The following is a 19,757-nucleotide window of genomic DNA, read 5'->3' on the forward strand; positions in this document are numbered from 1 at the left end:
TCCCAGGGAGCACCCCAAGGGGTCCTGATGAACTGACACCAGCAGCCAGGGGACGTGTGTAAACACCTCCTAGTCAGCCCGGGACATTCATCTGCTCATCTCTTTGCTGAAGGGGAGGAGCGGGAGTCATCAGACAGCGCCAACTGGAGCCCCTGAAGTGAGAGGGAGAATCCCCAGCGAACCCGAAGTGTGGGCATGACAGGCATTTTGAGACCAGACTTTCCACAAACTAGCGATGCTTTTCACAGACGCTTCTTGAATGGAAACAAAGAGCCCCACTTCATCGTAGAGCCCGGTATTACCATGATGCCAAATCTGGGCCAGCGCAGTGGCAGGTAGGAAAATGTGGGCTAGTGCCATCGGAACACTATGCAAAATCCTAAATGAGATATTGGCTGCTTGAATCCAGGAAACACACCCAGGTTGGGGGAGCGCAGTGCGTGCGTCACAGCACCACCTAGTGGTGTGTGGTTGTAAATGCGCTGGGGAGAGACTGGGTCTGGGGTTCGTGTGCCCATCTTCTTGTTGACTCGCTGGGTCCCTTCTTCCCTCTGGGCCCCAGTTTCCTCTTCTGTCGAACGAGGGGAAGAGCCTGGATGGCCCAGGTCTAATCTCCGAGGGTCTGAGTCAAAGGTCTAAGCCCCCATGAAAACAGTCTGTCATTCTGTGGTTATATCTCAGCATTCCCTTAACTTCCCACGGTTCTGTATGGAATGTGAAAACATTTTACAAGGGCGAGATTCCTCTTTCGAGGTTTGAACGCCATCCTGAGGTTCTGTATATTGGCTCTTTAGTCCTGAGGAAGCCTGAATGCATTTTGTAAAAACAAATTGAGTAATGTGTCATTCTCTGTTGCTGAAACAAACAAATGGACAACCCCCCCCAAAAAAACTCCCAAGCTGCCGGTCGCTGCTGGCTGTCCCTGGTTGCTCAGCCAGGGCGGTTGGCTGGAGCTCCTGTTTTCCTTCTCGTGGCCTCTCCGTGGGGCTTGGGCTCTGGCCGGGTCCTGGAAGGCAGTTCGAGTAGAAGCTGCTGGTTCCCTTCAGGCCTGGACGCAGACTTGCCAGAACATCACTGCATTCAGTGGGCGCAGAACCAGGCTCCGTGTGGGGAGTCGCGTGTGGTGGGAGGGAAGAGAGGGACGTCGGGGAGGGGGGTGCAGCTTTGGAGAGTACCTACCTCAGGTCCCAAAAACACCTAGTTAAAGCAGGTACTAAAGACAAAGTAGTGTATACACTGGACTATTACTCAGCCGTTAAAAAAAAAATGAATGAAGTCCTGCCATTTGCAACAACATGGATGGATCTAGAAAGTATTATGCTAAGTGAAATTATTTAGGGAAAGACCAGTACCATATGATTTCACTCCGATGTGGAATTTAAGAAACAAAGCAAACAAGCAAAGGAAGAAAAAAAAAAAGAGGGAGAGAGACAGACCAAGAAACAGACTCTTAACTGTAGAGAACGAACTTACGGTCACCAGAGAGCAGGTGGTGGGGATCTGGGGGAGATGGGGGATGGGGATTAAGGAGGGCACTTAATTGTGATGAGGACCTGTTATATGGAAGTGTTGAATCACTAGATTGGACACCTGAAACTAACACTACACTGTATATTAATCAACCGGAATTTAAATAAAAACTTTAAAAATTTTCTATTCTGTTTTTAAAGTTTATTGATTTATTTTGAGAGAGACAAGAGAGAGTGCTCAAGCAAGGCAGAGAGAGAGGGAGACACAGAATCCGAAGCAGGCTCCAGGCTCCGAGCTGTCAGCACAGAGCCCGATGCGGGGCTCGAGCCCACGAACCGCGAGATCATGACCTGAGCCGAAGTCGGACGCCCAACCGACTGAGCCCCCCAGGGGCCCCTAAAACATCTTAAAACTTAAAGTCATGTGTTGATGTCTGGCATTGGTTAAAATGCCATTTGTCTGCGAGAGCCCTGTGACTTCGGTGACACCAGTGCCTCTCTCTCAGCCTCAGGTTACGCTTCTGTAAAACGGGGGCATCGGTCCAGAGGACATTGGAGCACCTCTGTCCCCTAACCTGCTCTGTCCCTCTGCGCTCCTAGGTACTCCTTCCAGGACGAGGAGGACATGTTCATGGTGGTGGACCTGCTCCTGGGCGGAGATCTGCGTTACCACCTGCAGCAGAACGTCCACTTCACGGAGGGGGCGGTGAAGCTGTACATCTGCGAGCTGGCGCTGGCCCTGGAGTATCTTCAGAGGTTCCACATCATCCACAGGTGCCTGGGCTGCCGGAGGGGTGCCTGGGGGCCATGGCCCGCTGGGAGGCCGGGCGGGGCATTTCCTCACCGACGTCTGTCCGAAGGGGCAGCAGGTGGAGCTCAGGAACATCAGAACAGCCTCTTCCCGCCCTTACATCCTCTACAGACAGCCCACTCCCTTGTCACCTGCATCTGAGGCCACCACCCCGCCGGGGAGAGACGCGGCTGGTGGTTGGCCTTTGCTTCTCTGTTGCAGCGTGACTTCGGGAGGCTGGAATGTTCTGGCCCCCCAGTCTCACGTTAGAAAAGTCACATGGCATTAGTTGGGAGTCTGAGGGAATGTACTGTCTTCTTTCCATACGTGAAATCGTTGCTGTGCCGCGGGGAGGATTTCTTTCTCCTGGGAACGCCTCGGGGCTGGCCCTGGGCTCTGGGTAGAAGCTCTGGGTTTCTGCTCCTTGCTCAGGACCCTTGCTTCCCGCTGCCCGTGCACAGCTCTGCCACTCCAAGCAGGCCGGCAAAGCAAGTTTGTCTGCAGAGGCAGGAGGCCAGCCAGAGGCTTCCAAAAGTGATGGTGTCACAAGCAAAGTCTTCTCGCTCTTTCCAGAGGAGGGGGCTGGCGTGAGTGGCTCCAGATTTGTTCACCTTGGGTCTTGCGCTGTGCCTCACTGCTCTTCTTATGACATATGTGATTTTGGGAGACATGGCAAAGAAAGACTTGACCTTCTAGGTAAAGATGGCAGATTAAGCATGCACACACACATACACACACAACACATCTACAGTGTGTTCCTCCTGGAACTCCACTAAAACGACAGCAAGAAGATTCGATACATGACAAACTCACAAAGATGGAGAAGACTAAAGGGGAGACTAGAGAAAAACATGGCGGCGGGAGGTTCTGAAAGAAAACGGAGAGTGGTGGATGATTAGCATCCAAGAACATAAATTCCAGGTTGTCACTGGGGACAGCCGAGCGCTGATGGACGCTGAAGAGTGCTCCCTAGGGGCAGGGACTGACAGTCATCAGTATATATGGAAGGAAGAAGGGAAGTAAAAAGGAGGCTAAAGTAAGGTGAACTGTTTGAAAGCCTCTTAGGAGGTATTGAGAACCCAGAGCTGCTTGTCCATTGTGAATAACTCAATGGCTGAGGAATCGTCTGAGTAATTTTGCCCAAGCAGACAAATAATGTTTGCTCCCTAAAGATGCAAAAATTAGCGAGGGTTTGCACTGAAGTACACCAAGCTTACTTGAGTTGGGACATTGTATTGAAAAGAGTGTATCGGGGCACCGGGGTGGCTCAGCCGGTTGAGCGTGTGGCTCTTGATTTCAGCTCAGGTCACGGTCTCGCCCTTGCTGAGTTCAAGCCCTGCGTCAGGCTGTGTGCTTGACAACGCGGAGCCTGCTTAGGATTCTATGTTTCCCTCTCTCTCTGCCCGCCCCCACTCGTGCTCTCTCTGTCTCTCCAAATAAATAAATAAGCTTAGAAGGAAAGAGTATACCAACCAGATGCTAAAATACACAACCTCTCCCCATGCCAGCTGGGCTCCAAGAGTGGCATGTTCAGACCTTCCTCCAGGCAGGAAACTGATTTCAGTGAGGGGTGATCCAAGAGCAAAGAGACTTGACTTCACAGCTTCCCCACCACCACTTAGCACGTAGTTCACAGCCAACAAGCCCCACTCATTTGTCGTAAGCTGCCAACTAGGTAACCGATGACCAAGGGTTATAAAACATATGGAAATCTCCTGGCACAAACAGTGAGGTCCAAACAATGAAATGGAAAGAGGAAAAACCAATCTTGGAATAAATAGACACCATGCGAGGAGGAGAAAATAGCAAAATAACCGTGGTCAGTATTTCCAGAGGAATAAAAAGATTTTTGCAATTACATAATAAGAAATGCATATATAATAAGAAATACATAATAAGAATCACCATGCTTATTTAAAATTTGGAAAACATTGGAGCTCTTCTAAATTAAAAATGTGACAGTAGAAATGAAAAACTCAAAAGATGCGTTAGAAGACAAAGTTGACATCCCTCATAATATAGAAAGATAAATAGAAAATACGAGAGGGGTGCCTGGGTGGCTCAGTTGGTTAAGCGTCTGACTTCGGCTCAGGTTATAATCTCACAGTTTGTGAGTTCGGGTCCCACGTCGGGCTCTGTGCTGACAGCTCGGAGCCTGGAGCCTGCTTACGATTCTTTGGCTCCCTCTCTCTGCCCCTCCCCTTCTCTCTCTCTCTCTCTCTCTCTCTCTCTCTCTCTCTCTCTCTGTGTCTCTCTCTGTCTCTCTCTCAAAAATAAATAAACATTAAAAAATTAGAAAAAATGAAAATACAAGAGGAAATAGAAGAAAATGAGACAACCGTCTGGTAATCCTAACCTCAGATGAGAGAGAGACAAGAGAGAAAACACAGTGGGAGAAATGATCAATGAAATAATTATTGAATATCTCCTGTACCTGAAAGAGCCTAGTTTCCAGATTGAAAGATGCCCATCAGGACAAACCCCAGGTCCCATAAACTTCCACAGATGAACAGCAGGCTATAAAGGCTGAGGAATCAGACGTGTTTGGGGTTTATCAGGTGCTAGAAGGCAGCGGACACATGCTCTCAATCAAGTGTGAGGGTGTACATTTCCAGAAGTTCAGGTCTCCAAAAAACGTACCTGACATTTCCTTTTTCTCAAGGAACTATCAGAAAAAGAGGTGGACTCCACTAAAATAAAGGAATAAATCAGGAAGGGGGAAGGAATGGAAAATGTGTGGCTCCAGCAGAGGAGAGAGGCATAGGGAGTCTCCAGGATGGTGATAAAGGGAGGTCCCAGGATGTCGGTTGTGCCCACGGTGTAGACCCTGACCAGTGCTGACTGGAGTGGATCGAAATACCCTGGGGCAGACCTCTCCAGGAATCATGGGCTGGTGGGATTCCTGATGCCTCTGGATGCCTTGAGAGGAACTTATTTAGTTGGTGAAGCATCTGAAGTTGAATAAATGAGAAGTTTAGGAAAAAGCTCAATAATACATAAAAGACAGTTATTAACTCTAGGGAATGGAAGCATTGTACAGGATGTTGTCTGTTTGTAGCACAGCTTATTACGTGAATTCGCTCCATACAATCATAATCAGTGCAGCCCTGAAGGTCAGTCTAACCAGAAATACAAAACTCCACTGGGGAATGGCTGGAGGGGAAGATGACCGTGTCTTCTGGGGGCCGGGGGGATGGTGGGGGGAAGAGTGTTACGTCCTCATTTTCCACAGTGGGAGGCCAATAGATGGAGCCTGAAATGCAAAAGTTATCTATTATTTAGAGAAAAGGAGCTATGTCTACCAAAATTGTCACCTGGACAAGATGGACGGATGGATGGATGGAGATGGGGAGAAAGTGATAGGGGTTGTTTCTGTATTAGATCACTTTCAGAACCATTGATTCCTTGGATTATTTGCATCCCTAATTTTGATACAAATGGCTAACGTCACACAATGAACAAGATCAGGAAGGAGGAATAGGAAGTTATGATAGTAGTCGTACGTAGTCGTAAAGGGGTTGTTCAGTGTAATGCCGCGTGTTCGCTGCAGGCCCGCTGTCCATTTATGTGGCCATTCATCGGACTTTGCACGCAGCACCCCTGGCTCCAGACTCTGTGTCTGTAAGCGCTGTGCTGTATTTGTTGAGGAAGGTCACCCCATGCCGCCGTCGCCTCTGTGCACAGGCAGGGTTCTTTGAAGGTGCTCAAAGGACCACGTTCTTTGCCGGTCCCTTTTACAAACGTCATTCGTGAATTATCACAGCCGCTGCTGCACTGGTGTGCAAAAGATGATCAGTTGGCCTCGTTTGCCCCAGACACGGAGTCACGTGGACGTTGGTGAGATATGGGTACCAGCCTCCCATAGCAGAGCCAAAGATAGGCAGGAACTGGAACTGTGACATAGGAGAGTGATGGTGGGAACCACGTTTTCATTTCAGCCGGTGTTTCTAAGTCACTGTACTTAAAAATCAGATCATCTGCCCTCAGACTCCAGATCTACCCTGGAGAAAAGGAGCGAGCTCACAACGTAGAGAAATGTTTAAAAATCCACCTACCTTACCATTTCTAAAATGGTAGACTTGGCAGGGATTTGAGTCCACTTTTTTCCCTCCCGTATAATTCAACAAGTCCCTTCGTCAACGTGCGTTCAGACTTGAAATTATGGGCTGTACACACTGGGCATAAGGATATATGATAATGCTGTGCAACGTGTTGCGTTCGTTCAACAGATGAATTTATGAACCTCCTGCTCCTTCTGTGCTAGACATTGCCATCGCCACGTTTTTTTAAGTAAGCTCCCCGCCCAGGGTGGGGCTCAAACTCATGACCCTGAGATGAAGAGTCGGCAGATGCACTGCCTGCCAGCTGAGTCAGCCAGACGGCCCCTGCTGCCATATTTATACAGACAAACGGATGTTGCTTTCTTGAAAGTTGCCACACGCGAAAGTTGTAGAATCATTCTGCCAACGCAGGCCTCGGTTGGATCACCAGAAACTTGTATCTTCCGTCTTGGTGGCCTTGGGCAAGTTACTGAACTCCAGCTGCTTAAATTATTTGGACCTCAGTTTTCAAATCTGTAAAACGGACCTGATGATGCCGACTTCACTGGGCTGTTGTGCAAATTCCATGAGCAAGAGGTCAGAGAGCATTTAGCTGTGCCTGGCATCTTGTAGCAGCTTCATTCTCTTTCCTTTGTCTGGAGAACTGACTATGGAACCTGGTGTTTACTCTTTTCTCATACTCGGTGGTGACAAATCTCCCACCTTTGAGGATGGTGTTATAGATCTGTAGAAAGCACAAGGTATTTCGGGGTATACCCCTTGAGTTTGAAAGTGTCTGAGTTGGGGAATATCGTTAAGTGTTGAAAATAAACCGTTGTTCTCAAGCAATTAGAGATCTCCTTTTTAGAGTGTATGTGTCAGTCCTTCGTTCTTCAACCAGGAAGATGGCCAGCCCTTGGGAAAAAATGATGAGCAGCTCTCCTAGGTGGAAGAGGCAACCATTCTGGGGGTCAGATTATTGCAATTCAGGATGGGGACCCACCCCAGGGGGCCACACAGTGGCTACGGGAGCCCCGAGGAAGGCACCCAGCCCAGACTGGGATGCAGGGTGGGGCAGGGGACACAGAGGAAGCTGGGGAGGCTTCCTCTGGGACATTCCACTTGTAGTGATTTGAGGACAAGGAGGGATTAGCCCCAAGGAGGAATACAGGAGGCACCGGGCAGAAGCACCCGGATGTGGGAGGCCTGGGCAGAGGCGGGGGTGGGGGGGTGGTGGGGAGAGCCTGCCCTGCTCAGGTTGGTGAGGAACACACCCTGAGGCCCTTGCTGGTGTCATCCACAGATGGGCTGAAGCTCGGCATTGACATGGTCCAGCTGGTAATTGAGAATGGCCTTTCTGAAGGCCCCAAAAGCACTTCCCAAGAAGGATCTTCAGCCAGGGCAGGGTCACTGGACGAGGTATCCAGAAGGACCAAGTCATACAAGATCAAATGAATGGCAAAAGTCACAATGAATCAAGTTTATTGAACTTCTGTATGTCGGTACATATATACATATATACACACATATACACACACGTGTGTTTATGTGTACGTGTGCATATGTATGCAAATGTGTGTGTTGGATAGATAGATAGATAGATAGATAGATAGATAGATAGATATAGATAGATATATAGATAGAGCACACACAAATGTCAGCTTATTTAATCCTGGCATCAATAAAATGGGCTAGGGACACCTGTGTGGCCCAGTTGGTTAAGCATCTGACTCTTGGTTTCAGCTCAAGTCATGATCTGAGGGTTCGAGGCTTTGAGCCTCACTTTGGGCTCTGTGCTAACAGTACTCTCTCTCTCCCTCTCTCTCCCTCTCTCCCTCTCCCTCTCCCCCTCTCCCTCTCTCCCTCTCCCTCTCCCCCTCTACCTCTGTCCCTCTCCCTCTCCCTCTCCCCCTCTCCCTCTCTCCCTCTCCCCCTCTCTCTCAAAATAAACTCTTAAAAAATAAAATGGGCTAGGTACTACAACCAGCATTTTGCAGAGGGATTGGGTGATTTGCCCCCTGCCCCCAACTGGAGATGGTGGAACCAGGGTTAAGCCAAGACAGTCTGACCCCAGATCCCGTGCCGATCCCCTCCACGCCACTTACTGTTCAGATTGCCTTGAACTGCTTACAGTGTGCTGATATGAATGAGTGTTCATGCACGTATAAGCGTGAACATAAGCACTTGAGAAGCTAACGACACATGCCCCCAAGGCAGGCTCTGTTCCATGGGCGTGTGAAGCTTCTGGTGGTTGAGGTCCTACCCCCAAGTCACGCTGTTAAAAAGCAGCGGGATTGCGGTTCGAAGTTGGAATATGGCTTGTGGTCAGAGTCTCTCCATCACACCTTGCTGCCTTCCCAGACGCAAAAGGCAAGCTAAGGTTATGTCCTGACTAACTGATGTCCTGTCTGGGTGACCCCTAGACAGAGCCAGAATAAGGACCAGACCCTCCCGTATTCAGAGGGCGTCCCCACTGCCTTTATCCCATGCCCCACCCTGCTAAGCCCACTGTCCACTTCTTTCCTGGGATGCAATCCCAGCTGGGTGACTGAGTCATCTACCATGTTTCTAGGTAACCAGAGAAGAAACCTGCCTGTGTGCCCACTCCCTGGAGGCAGATACCTTTTCTACCTTGTTCATCTTCGGGTTTTCAACACCTGACTCGTTGCCCAGCATGACCATTTACTAAATCAGTGAAGTAATGAAGAAAGGAAGGAAAGACAGACTTCCTTGAAATCACTCACAAATACAAGTTCACATTCGATAAGTCCATCTCCATTCCTTGCTCTGCTTCCTGTAACTTTTCTGCCCGTGGGTCCCTTGACATCTGAGATGCCAGCCTCTCCAAGGTCTCTGCTGGGGCCCAAAGTCGTGGGCCACAGACGTGCAGCTCCTTTGAAATCTCATGTTTGAGGGTAAAAACGTCTTGATGTTTTCCTGTCTACCCCATTATGTAGTCATGATTCTTTTGATGTATGATAGTTTACTTTTCATCCCAAAAAAAAAAAAAAAAGGAGGAAATGAATAGTAATGGCTTCTTAGAGTCTCCGTGGTCCGTGGTAGGAGCTGTGGCATTCTGTCCATCCACTCGGGGAAAATGAGCCGATTGGAAGGGAACTTGTGGCTCAGGTGAGGGTCAGGTCACCAGGAATTCTCTCCTCTTCTTGCTGTTTTAGATCCAATTCTGTGGCACAAATACGAGCCTATGAAGGGCAACCGTTTGATTGGTGTTTTGAACCAAGAGGTGGTCTAAATGCTAACCAGAGTGGGTTTGGGGCAACATCTTCAAGCTCCTTTTGGAGAAAATTTTCTCCAGTGGGGTGACTTCTATCAGATTTTGCTCTGCCTGCCTGAAACCCCCAGGACAGGGGGTTTTCCTCCCTTGGGAAGCTCTCCGGATGAAGTGTGGCTGGCCTGTACTGTGCATTCCTGTGCTTTTGGCCCTGATTTTGCCTCATGTGTAAATGAATGTACAGTCTCAACACTTAGCGGTCCCAGCGATGGCTCACCTCATCGGGCCCACAGTTGTCCTTCCTCCCAGGACAGGAGTCCCATCAGGTGCTAGAGAAACCTCTCCAGCCTTGCCTTGGAGTTGGGGGCTGAATGGACTCAGCCTTAACAAAATATCTGCTTACTGTCAGATTTTTCCCAGGAATAATTTGTTTGTAAAGTTTTTTACTTTGGGAAAAACCTTTTTATCTCTGGGACCAATAATAGTTTAATCCTGAAACACCAGAAAGCTTCTTCCTTTAGTTAAACTAGCATTATCAACCCTTTTTGCTACAAATTGCTTAAAAGTATACAAATGCTGATTTTTATAAAATGTATCATTTTTTGTCACTTCATTGAATACACTGAGGGAATAAAGAAGTGAATCCTTTTTTTTTCAATTTTTGTTTTTACTTATTTGTTTTTGGTGTGGAGCGTAGGGTTACACCCAGAACTTATTTTTTTAATAAATAATATGTGGGATAAAGTTCAAAAGATTCAAAAGAATGTGCGTGAAAGATAAGGGGCAATCCTTCCATTAGTGTGAGCATTTCCACTGATTTAAAGCACATGCCTCGGGGCACTTGGGTGGCTCAGTTAAGCATTCGCTTCTTGGTTTCGGCTCAGGTCATGATCTCACAGTTCGTGAGTTCAAGCCCCACGTTGGGCTCTGCGCTGACAACACGGAGCCTGCTTGGAATTCTCTCTCTCTCTCTCTCTCTCTGCCACTCCCAACTCGTTCTCTCTTTTTGAAAATAAAGAAACCATTAAAATAAATCACATGCCTCAAACTCCCTCTTTAAGTTCACCACTCATGTTCGCCACGGACAATTTTATCTTAAAAATATTAGCATGTAAGAAGGCACACGCCCATGGGATTTTTGACATTTTGTGTCTTTGGGTGGGAATAAGATGAGAAAGTGAGTCCTTTCCAGGGCGGGGCTTGGAACTGAGCCTTGTTCATATTTATGTGCAGTTAGCATTTAAATGTAGTGGGTAGTCCCCGTATTTAGAACACGTCATTGGAAGTTACAAAACAAAAACCAACGTGCTTCTCGGATGCTACCCCCATCATGGCCATCAACATTTGCCAGGCACTTGGCATGTGCCAGCTCTGTTTAACGTGCTTTGCAGGTGTGGCCACATCTAATCCCCAAAACAGCCAACTGAAGTGGGTCCCGTTATCAGCTGCCTTATACAGGCAAGACCACTGGGTCTCATGGAGAAAAAGTAACTTAACCCGGGAGCAAACAGTAGGTACCCCCCGCCCCGTCACCACACTCTCACTGATAGCCCACTTCCCCACTCATATTTGCAAGTAAAATCTGTCCACTACCCAAGCTTTCCTGAAGGAAACGTCCTGTGACTAACGGATAGAAAGGCGAAACTCTTTGGCTTTTGCTCGCACATGCAAATAAAACTTTTACTTTGAGTGACCGTATGCAACCTCCTTCCTCCTTGAAGTTCTTGGCATTCCCTGGCGAGTTGCTTATTTTCTTGTGCGCACGGCACCAGCATCCAGTAGGTTTTGCATGAATTGATGGGGAGAGAAAGTGTGCCCTTAGTTTGCATTGCTTGTGTGTTTATGGTTTAAAAATTTTTTTTTTTTTTTGGTAAATAGACTCACGGTCTTAGGTTTATACCTTCTGAATTCTGTAAAGGTGAACTGAGAATTTGGGAAAATTGCCCATGTGCCTTTCCCAAGAAACTGTTTGCAACATGAGGCTGGGATGATGCTTTTCGTCGGCCAATCCCAGTGAATTGGGAAATCAAGTCTGTCCAAGTGATAGGAATAGAGATTATGCCAAGTGTGGAAATATGGCTGGGCTGCTCATCCCATGTCCTCCCTTGGCAAAGGCTTGTAACTCATGTCATGGCAATGTAGGTGAAAGATGGGAAGAGCCAAGATTTTCTGAACCAGTGGCTTCAGGGGCTTTAGTTGAGTTGTGGGCAGTAGACTGCCCTTCTTGGCTCCCAGTTTGGGTCATATCTGATGACCAGTGGAATTTGTAAACAAACAAACCAAGCCTCTGACCTAAGCTTGCCGAGTGGTTGGACGCAGGAAATGCGATTGTGAGGAAGAGAAACCCAGACTCTGCACCTGACCGTAGGGTGAGGGGTCAAGGGCACCCCATGTGTAGGCAGGGTCGTGGTCCCCCACTCAACACCGTGAGGGCTGGCGCTGAGAGGTCTTGTGTTGTGTGCCAGGTGCAAACAACCTTGGGCAAGTCCATTACCTCTCTGATTTGAGCTTGTCTCTCTTTTTTTTTTAATTTTTAAATCTTCATTTTTGAAAGAGAGAGACAGAATGCAAGCAGGGGCGGGGCAAAGAGAGAGGGAGACACAGAATCGGAAGTAGGTTCCAGGCTCTGAGCTGTCAGCACAGAGCCCGACGCAGGGCTTGAACTCACCAACCATGGGATCATGACCTGAGCTGAAGTCAGACACTTAACGGACTGAGCCACCCAGGTGCCCCAGGGCTTGTCTCTGTTAACAGGAGGAGTGATCTCCTCCCACAGGGCTACCGGGAAACTGAAAGATGTGGGGCTCACCTTAAACCCAGGGCAATCACATCTCGAATTACTTAATTGAATTACATCTTCAAAGACCTTATTACCGAATAAGGTCACATTCACAGGTACCAGGGTTGGGACTTGGATATACCTTCCGGGGGCAGGAGGGCACAGTATAACCGACCGCAGTCACGTTCCAGCTCCAGGCCGCTCCCGTGCGAAGACACCACCCTTCTCTGGGTGACTTCTCCTCAGGGCATCCACATGAGCTCTGTTCATACTTCAGTGAGGATTTTTCTCAAGATGCTTTCAGAATCACCTCTTTCCTGGTTACCTAAAATAGGTCCTGGCACATAGTAGGTATTTATAAGTGTTTATACCTTCAGTGAGAGAGTGAGGCCCAAGGTATCGAAAGAACATATCCTGAGACTTGGTTCTTTCTGCTCTGGCAGGCTTTGAAGTACATCGAATCTCTGGTTGACATTCATTGAGTTAGTAAGTACAGTAAAACCTTGGATTGTGAGTAACTTGTTCTGCGAGTGTTCCGCAGGACGAGCAAACATTTCTAATAAATTCTAACTTGATAAACGAGTGGTGTCTTGTAATACGAGTACTACGTGATGCCGAATGTCACATGACCACAACTGAGCCAATGATTCATTCTCTCTCTCTCTCTCTCTCTCTCTCTCTCTCTCTCTCTCACTTACTGTGGGATTGTGGGTTATCGTCTCCCATGCTTGGATGCTCAGTCTCAGGTGTGGTGTTTGGCAGAAATCAGTGATTTTTCAGAGCGTTGGAAGGTGCCCACAACTGACACTAGTGTATTTTTTTTTTTGGTCACTTTGAAGCACCTGTGGACAGTCCTTTGCTTTTCCAGACAACAGTGAGCTTAGAAATGCTTTGCTCTGTTCTAGGTCAGGCTGCCTGCAGATAGAGACCCTTTCCTCTGCTGCCTTATTGCCAGTTACATTAAATGCAGTGTATGACAAGAGTTTATTAATACTGTAGTCAACATCCGTGAGAGCGTAAACAAGGGCCCCCATGCAGAAGAAGATTCCTTTGAGCTAATAGACAGCAGTGATTCCATTAGTGAAACTGAAAGTTGCCCTACACAGTAACCCTCCTCTCTCTTGTCTCCCTCACACCAGCCACGAAGGTTTTCAAAGGTAACTGCAGGTCAATTTATTTTTCTTTATATTTTGTATTTTCTTTATTATTTTGTATTGTGTTACAGTATTGGAACCGTTTTTATGTGAATATTTTTGGGTTGTGGGACGAATCATCTGAGTTTTCATTGTTTCTTATCGGGAAATTCGCTTTGGTATACAAGTGCTTTGGATTACGAGCATGTTTCCAGAACAAATTACGCTCGCAAACCAAGGTTTTACTGTATTTAATTGGCACTTACTGTGTGCGGGACAGCGCGATAGAAACCCTGATACATAAGTATGTGGTCCCTTTCTTCAGAACCCAAATGCTTCTTAATTATGCACCGAGCACCTACTGTGCGCCTGCCCCCCTGGCTCACAGCTGGATTAGGTGACAGACATAAATAATGACCATCTCAGCCAGTGTGGGAAGTGCTCCATGAGAGCCATGTGGAAAGCGATTCAGAACACAGAGGAGCCAGGATAAAATTTGTCCCTGAGGATCATCCAGACTTTTGGGGGGATGATGGTACCTAGGTTGGGCTTTGCTTTTGGGTGTTTCCCAAGACAAAGCATTCTAGAAAAACGTTCTCTGGGAAGTCTGAATCTATATTTGCTGGTGGCAAAAACTGTAACAACCCTTTTGGAAATATATTTGAGAATAAGTTTCAAGCACTTTGTGAATATTCATACACTTCAACCCACTGATTTCACTTCTTGGAATGTATGGTATGGCTCCAGTCTGGCCTGCATACGAGGTGTGAGGATATTTAACACCGCACTACTTATGATAATTGATCATTCTAAAATAACCCAAAGGAAAGAAATTGGCTTCGTAAACGGTATACCTCCCCTTTGAAGACTTGAGACGGTTGTGCACCCGTGTGTATAACACTAACTGTGAAAACCCTGCAGTACGGGGGAGCCTGGGTGGCTTAGTCGGTAAGTGTCCGACTCCTGATCTCAGCTCAGGCTTTGATCTCAGGGTCGTGAGTTTGAGCCCCGTGTTGGGCTCCACACTGGCATGAAATATACTTAAAAAAAAAAAGAAAAGAAAACGAAGCAATATTAAAAGCAGTTATTGTTATGATCTTTAGAGAAAATTTATAGCTTATGAAATTGTGTAACACTGTTATCAAACAGAAAAAGATTCGAAGAAGGTTTCCCCTTGTGCTGACATTGAACGGAGATTTCATCAAATCCCTTTCCTTCTTTTCTCCATTTTGAAATTTTCTGCAATGAGCTGGTTACCCTTCTCTTTTTTTTATTTGTATCTGGAATCTTTTTTTTTAATATGAAATTTATTGTCAGATTGGTTTCCATACAACAACCAGTGCTCATACCAACAAGCGCCTTCCTCAATGCCCATCACCCACTTTCCCCTCTTCCCCACCCCCCCCCACCAATCCTCAGTTCTCAGTATTTAGGAGTCTCTTACGGTTTGCCTCCCTCCCTCTCTAACTTTCCCCCTCTTTCCCCTCCCCCATAGTCTCCTGTTAAGTTTCTCAGGATCCACATAAGAGTGAAACCATATGGTATCTGTCTTTCTCTGCCTGACTTATTTCACTTAGCATAACACTCTCCAGTTCCATCCATGTTGCTACAAAAGGCCATATTTCATTCTTTCTCATTGCCACGTAGTACTCCATTGTGTATGTAAACCACAATTTCTTTATCCATTCATCAGTTGATGGATATTTAGGCTCTTTCCATAATTTGGCTATTGTTGAGAGTGCTGCTATAAACATTGGGGTACAAGTTCCCCTATACATCAGCACTCCTGTATCCCTTGGGTAAATTCCTAGCAGTGCTATTGCTGGGTCATAGGGTAGATCTATTTTTAATTTTTTGAGGCACCTCCACACTGTTTTCCAGAGTGGCTGCACCAGTTTGCATTCCCACCAACAGTGCAAGAAGGTTCCCGTTTCTCCACATCCTCTCCAGCATCTGTGGTCTCCTGATTTGTTCATTTTAGCCACTCTGACTGGCGGGAGGTGATATCTGAGTGTGGTTTTGATTTGTATTTCCCTGATGAGGAGTGACATTGAGCATCTTTTCATGTGCCTGTTGGCCATCTGGATGTCTTCTTTAGAGAAGTGTCTATTCATGTTTTCTGCCCATTTCTTCACTGGATTATTTGTTTTTCGGGTGTGGTTTTTGGTGAGTTCTTTATAGATTTTGGATGCTAGCCCTTTGTCTGATATGTCATTTGCAAATATCTTTTCCCATTCCATTGGTTGCCTTTCAGTTTTGTTGATTGTTTCCTTTGCAGTGCAGAAGCTTTTTCTCTTCATGAGGTCCCAATAGTTCATTTTTGCTTTTAATTCCCTTGCCTTTGGAGATGTGTCCAGTAAGAAATTGCTGCGGCTGAGGTCAGAGAGGTTTTTTCCTGCTTTCTCCTCTAGGGTTTTGATGGTTTCCTGTCTCATATTCAGGTCCTTTATCCATTTTGAGTTTATTTTTGTGTATGGTGTAAGAAAGTGGTCTAGTTTCATTCTTCTGCATGTTGCTGTCCGGTTCTCCCAGCACCATTCGTTAAAGAGACTGTCTTTTTTCCATTGGATGTTCTTTCTTGCTTTGTCAAAGATTAGTTGGCCATACTTTTGTGGGTCTAATTCTGGGGTTTCTGTTCTATTCCATTGTTCTATTCCATTGGTCTGTTTTCGTGCCAATACCATGCTGTCTTGATGATTACAGCTTCGTAGTAGAGACTAAAGTCTGGAATTGTGATGCCTCCCGCTTTGGTTTTCTTCTTCAATATTACTTTGGCTACTCAGAGTCTTTTGTGGTTCCATACAAATTTTAGGATTGCTTGTTCTAGCTTCGAGAAGAATGCCGGTGCAGTTTTGATTGGGATTGCATGGAATGTGTAGAAAGCTGTGGGTAGTATTGACATTTTAACAATATTTATTCTTCCATGAGCACGGAATGTCTTTGCATTTCTTTGTATCTTCTTCAATTTCCTTCATAAGCTTTCTGTAGCTTTCAGCATACAGATCTTTTACATCTTTGGTTAGGTAAACCCCACAGACTCCACCAAAAGTCTGCTAGAACTGATACATGAATTCACCAAGTCGCAGGATACAAAATCAATGTACAGAAATCAGTTGCATTCTTATACACTAATAACGAAGCAACAGAAAGACGAATAAAAAAACCGATCCCATTCACAATTGCACCAAGAATCGTAAAATACCTAGGAATAGAGCTGGTTACCCTCTTAATGAAGAAAATCAAGATGTAAATAACTTTCTCCCTAAAGGGAAGGTGCTTCTCAAACCGGAGCTTTATTTTTTGTTAGTTGTATTTTTATAGCAGCAGTATTTTATTTATGCATACGTCAATCTGTGAATTCAAATGCAGTGTCCCTTTTTCCTATAGAAACTAGTGTATTTTTAATGCTGATTAAAATTGTTTCATATACATATATTTCCAGTTCTTTGCTGAAAACTACATGATTGAGGAGAGGCAGTATCTTGGAAGGAAAGAAAATACATTTGATAAAAATTCAGAGCTATAGAAATCACTTTAACATCACCCTAAATTTTGGCACTTTGTGCTTGGACTCAGCTCTGTCCCGTGTCATGTCTGTCACCCATGCGCGTTGGATTGGACTGCCCAGTTTGGAGTCCTGACGCCACCACTCATGCCAGCTGTAAGAGCTCAGAAACATTCATCTCATCACGCCTCAGTTTTGTCACTTTCAAAATTGGCTTACGTGGAAATGGAATGAACGAGCCATTTAGAACTCCTGACATAGTGCCTGTCTGGCACACTCCAAGCCTTCGGTGAGATCCATAATAAAACAATAATGACCAATAAGCCTACGATAAAACCGATAGGACCTGTTTTTGTTGGTCTAAGTGTCCTCCCAACCCTTCCCTGCCGTCACTGTGCCAAGAACAACCTGCCATCCTCCTCAGGTCCAAGAGGGCCCACATCAGCCGTGCCTCTTCATTACCGTGGTACTGGGGTCTTAGCAACTGGAAAGAAATCTTCCGATGGAAAAAACTGGAAGGCATGCAGAAGCGTCACTTGGGATGGAAATTCCAATTCAATTTCAGGAGTAACCTGGTTATTTCCGGGCACGGAGCTTGGTTTCCCTTCTGTTACAGGCCAGCATTGTGAGAATTTATGGCTCCGTGATGATATAAAAGTGATGTACGAGAGAATCTAATTTATCCCTTAAAGGGACTCTTCCATCTGCTGGGTGTAAATTGCTCCTGCAGTTGGGCAGAGAGTGTTTATGTTCGATAATAAATTTTTGAAATAAGGACCTGGGTCGCAACTTAACGTCAGAGAAACTGGAATGAAATCTGGGAGCAGAATATGAAAGCAGAAAGCAAGCCTCCAAATGGATTCAATAAATTAGAGGCTGTTTTACAGAAGAAGTTCAAAACCAATTCAATGAATGCAGTGTCAGGAAATCGGGTCAGCATCGTTGGAAATGTCAGCACGCAGCAAAACCACGAAGATTTCTGAAGCCTTGTTCCCATGCTGTTCCCCTCAGCTCTGAATCCCTTCCCTAACTGGTATCCTTCATTCAGTCAGTCAAAAAACAGTACCAGAGAAAGGTCAGAGCCTGGGCATTAAGGACAGAAACAAAACTCTCAAGAAGCCTCAGTCCTATGGGAGGAGCACATTGTTATTAGTAAGAATAGTTAGCATGTTTGGGACCTCACCGCCATGTGCCAGGATATATGTACGTATGCATATATGTATATGTACAAGCACACATATACACACATGTACACACAGTTGCCAGTGCATGTATCTTATTACAACTCAGTGTAGTCCCTCTCCCCTTTTACACATGAGGAAAAGACAGGGGTGGGAAAGATATGAATCATAAGAGAGAGAGGTGGGGACACAACACAATAGTTCTGAGAAGTGAGAGATCACGTATGCTTTATGCCTTGCTCAGGTTTGGGGAGGAAATGGGCTTTGAAGTCTGAACAGCATTTTAACAATAGGGACAGATGGCGGAGAGCATGTTTCCAGGAGGACTTAACACAGAAAACGGGTTGGTTTACTTCAAGTCTCTTTGTGCAGGACCTTGAGTGCAAGATTATTAAATGTGGGCTCCATCTTGGGACGGTTACCACAAGGATTGTTGAAATCATTCCTTAATGTTATGTGGGGATTGAGATAAGGAACGAAGAGAGGAAGATGGTGCAGATTTTCCATATTTACAGGTTGGTGTGGCATTACTCCCTTGTGCTAAACCTGACAGCTATGCAGTCACCACAGGTATTCATTCATCCATCCATCCATCAGTCCATCCATCCATCCATCCATCCGTCCATCCATCTGTCCATCCTTCCTACCTTCCTTCCTTCCATCTATCAGTCCATCCATCCATCCATCCATCAGTCCATCCATCCATCCTTCCTTCCATCCACCCATCCACCCTTCCTTCCTTCCTACCTTCCTTCCTTCCATCCATCCATCCATCCGTCCTTCCATCCATCCATCCTTCCTTCCATCCATCCATCCTTCCTTCCATCCACCCATCCACCCTTCCTTCCTTCCTACCTTCCTTCCTTCCATCTATCAGTCCATCCATCCATCCATCCTTCCTTCCATCCATCCATCCATCAGTCCATCCATCCATCCATCCATCAGTCCATCCATCCATCCATCCATCCATCCTTCCTTCCTTCCTTCTACCTATCCATCCGTCCATCCATCCATCCTTCCTTCCTACCTTCCTTCCTTCCATCTATCAGTCCATCCATCCATCCGTCCTTCCTTCCATCCATCCATCCATCAGTCCATCCATCCATCCTTCCTTCCATCCACCCTTCCTTCCTTCCTTCCTTCCTTCCTTCCTTCCTTCCTTCCATCCATCCTTCCTTCCTTCCATCCATCCATCCATCCATCCATCCTTCCTTCCTTCCTTCCACCCATCCATCAGTCCATCCATCCATCCATCCATCCTTCCTTCCTACCTTACTTCCTTCCATCCATCAGTCCATCCATCCATGCATCATCCATCAGTTCATCCATGTATCCATCCTTCCTTCCATCCATCCATCAGTCCATTCGTCCATCCATCCATCCATCCATCCACTCAGTAGTGACTTACCAAGTACCTACATCATGTCAGGCTATGGATGCAGCACTAGCAGTGCATTTGACCTGATCAAGTTTCTGCCTTCTTTGTGCATGTGTTCTAATGGAGTGATGCAGAAAACGAATAAACAAATACGTATGTAACATGTCAGAGGATGACAAGTGCTGTCAGATTCTGTGGCAACACAGAGTGAACCACGGGTGGGGGTCTGGCTTGCTTCGGCTTTAGGAGA

General features: G+C 46.3%; 1 protein-coding gene across 10 annotated transcripts in view; it reads left to right on the forward strand.

Moving 5' to 3' along the window:
- The window catches only part of STK32B (serine/threonine kinase 32B), a 394,515-nt gene that overhangs the window by 259,806 nt on the left and 114,952 nt on the right, over positions 1–19,757 (forward strand). For all 10 annotated transcript variants that reach the window (XM_045474577.1, XM_045474578.1, XM_045474576.1 and 7 more), the window contains one exon: positions 2,070–2,243. In XM_045474577.1, the coding sequence (XP_045330533.1) occupies positions 2,070–2,243 (174 nt within the window). The remainder of the gene's footprint in view (positions 1–2,069; positions 2,244–19,757) is intronic.

The sequence above is a fragment of the Leopardus geoffroyi genome, chromosome B1 (genome assembly GCF_018350155.1).
Source record: "Leopardus geoffroyi isolate Oge1 chromosome B1, O.geoffroyi_Oge1_pat1.0, whole genome shotgun sequence".
Classification (NCBI taxonomy): domain Eukaryota; kingdom Metazoa; phylum Chordata; class Mammalia; order Carnivora; family Felidae; genus Leopardus; species Leopardus geoffroyi.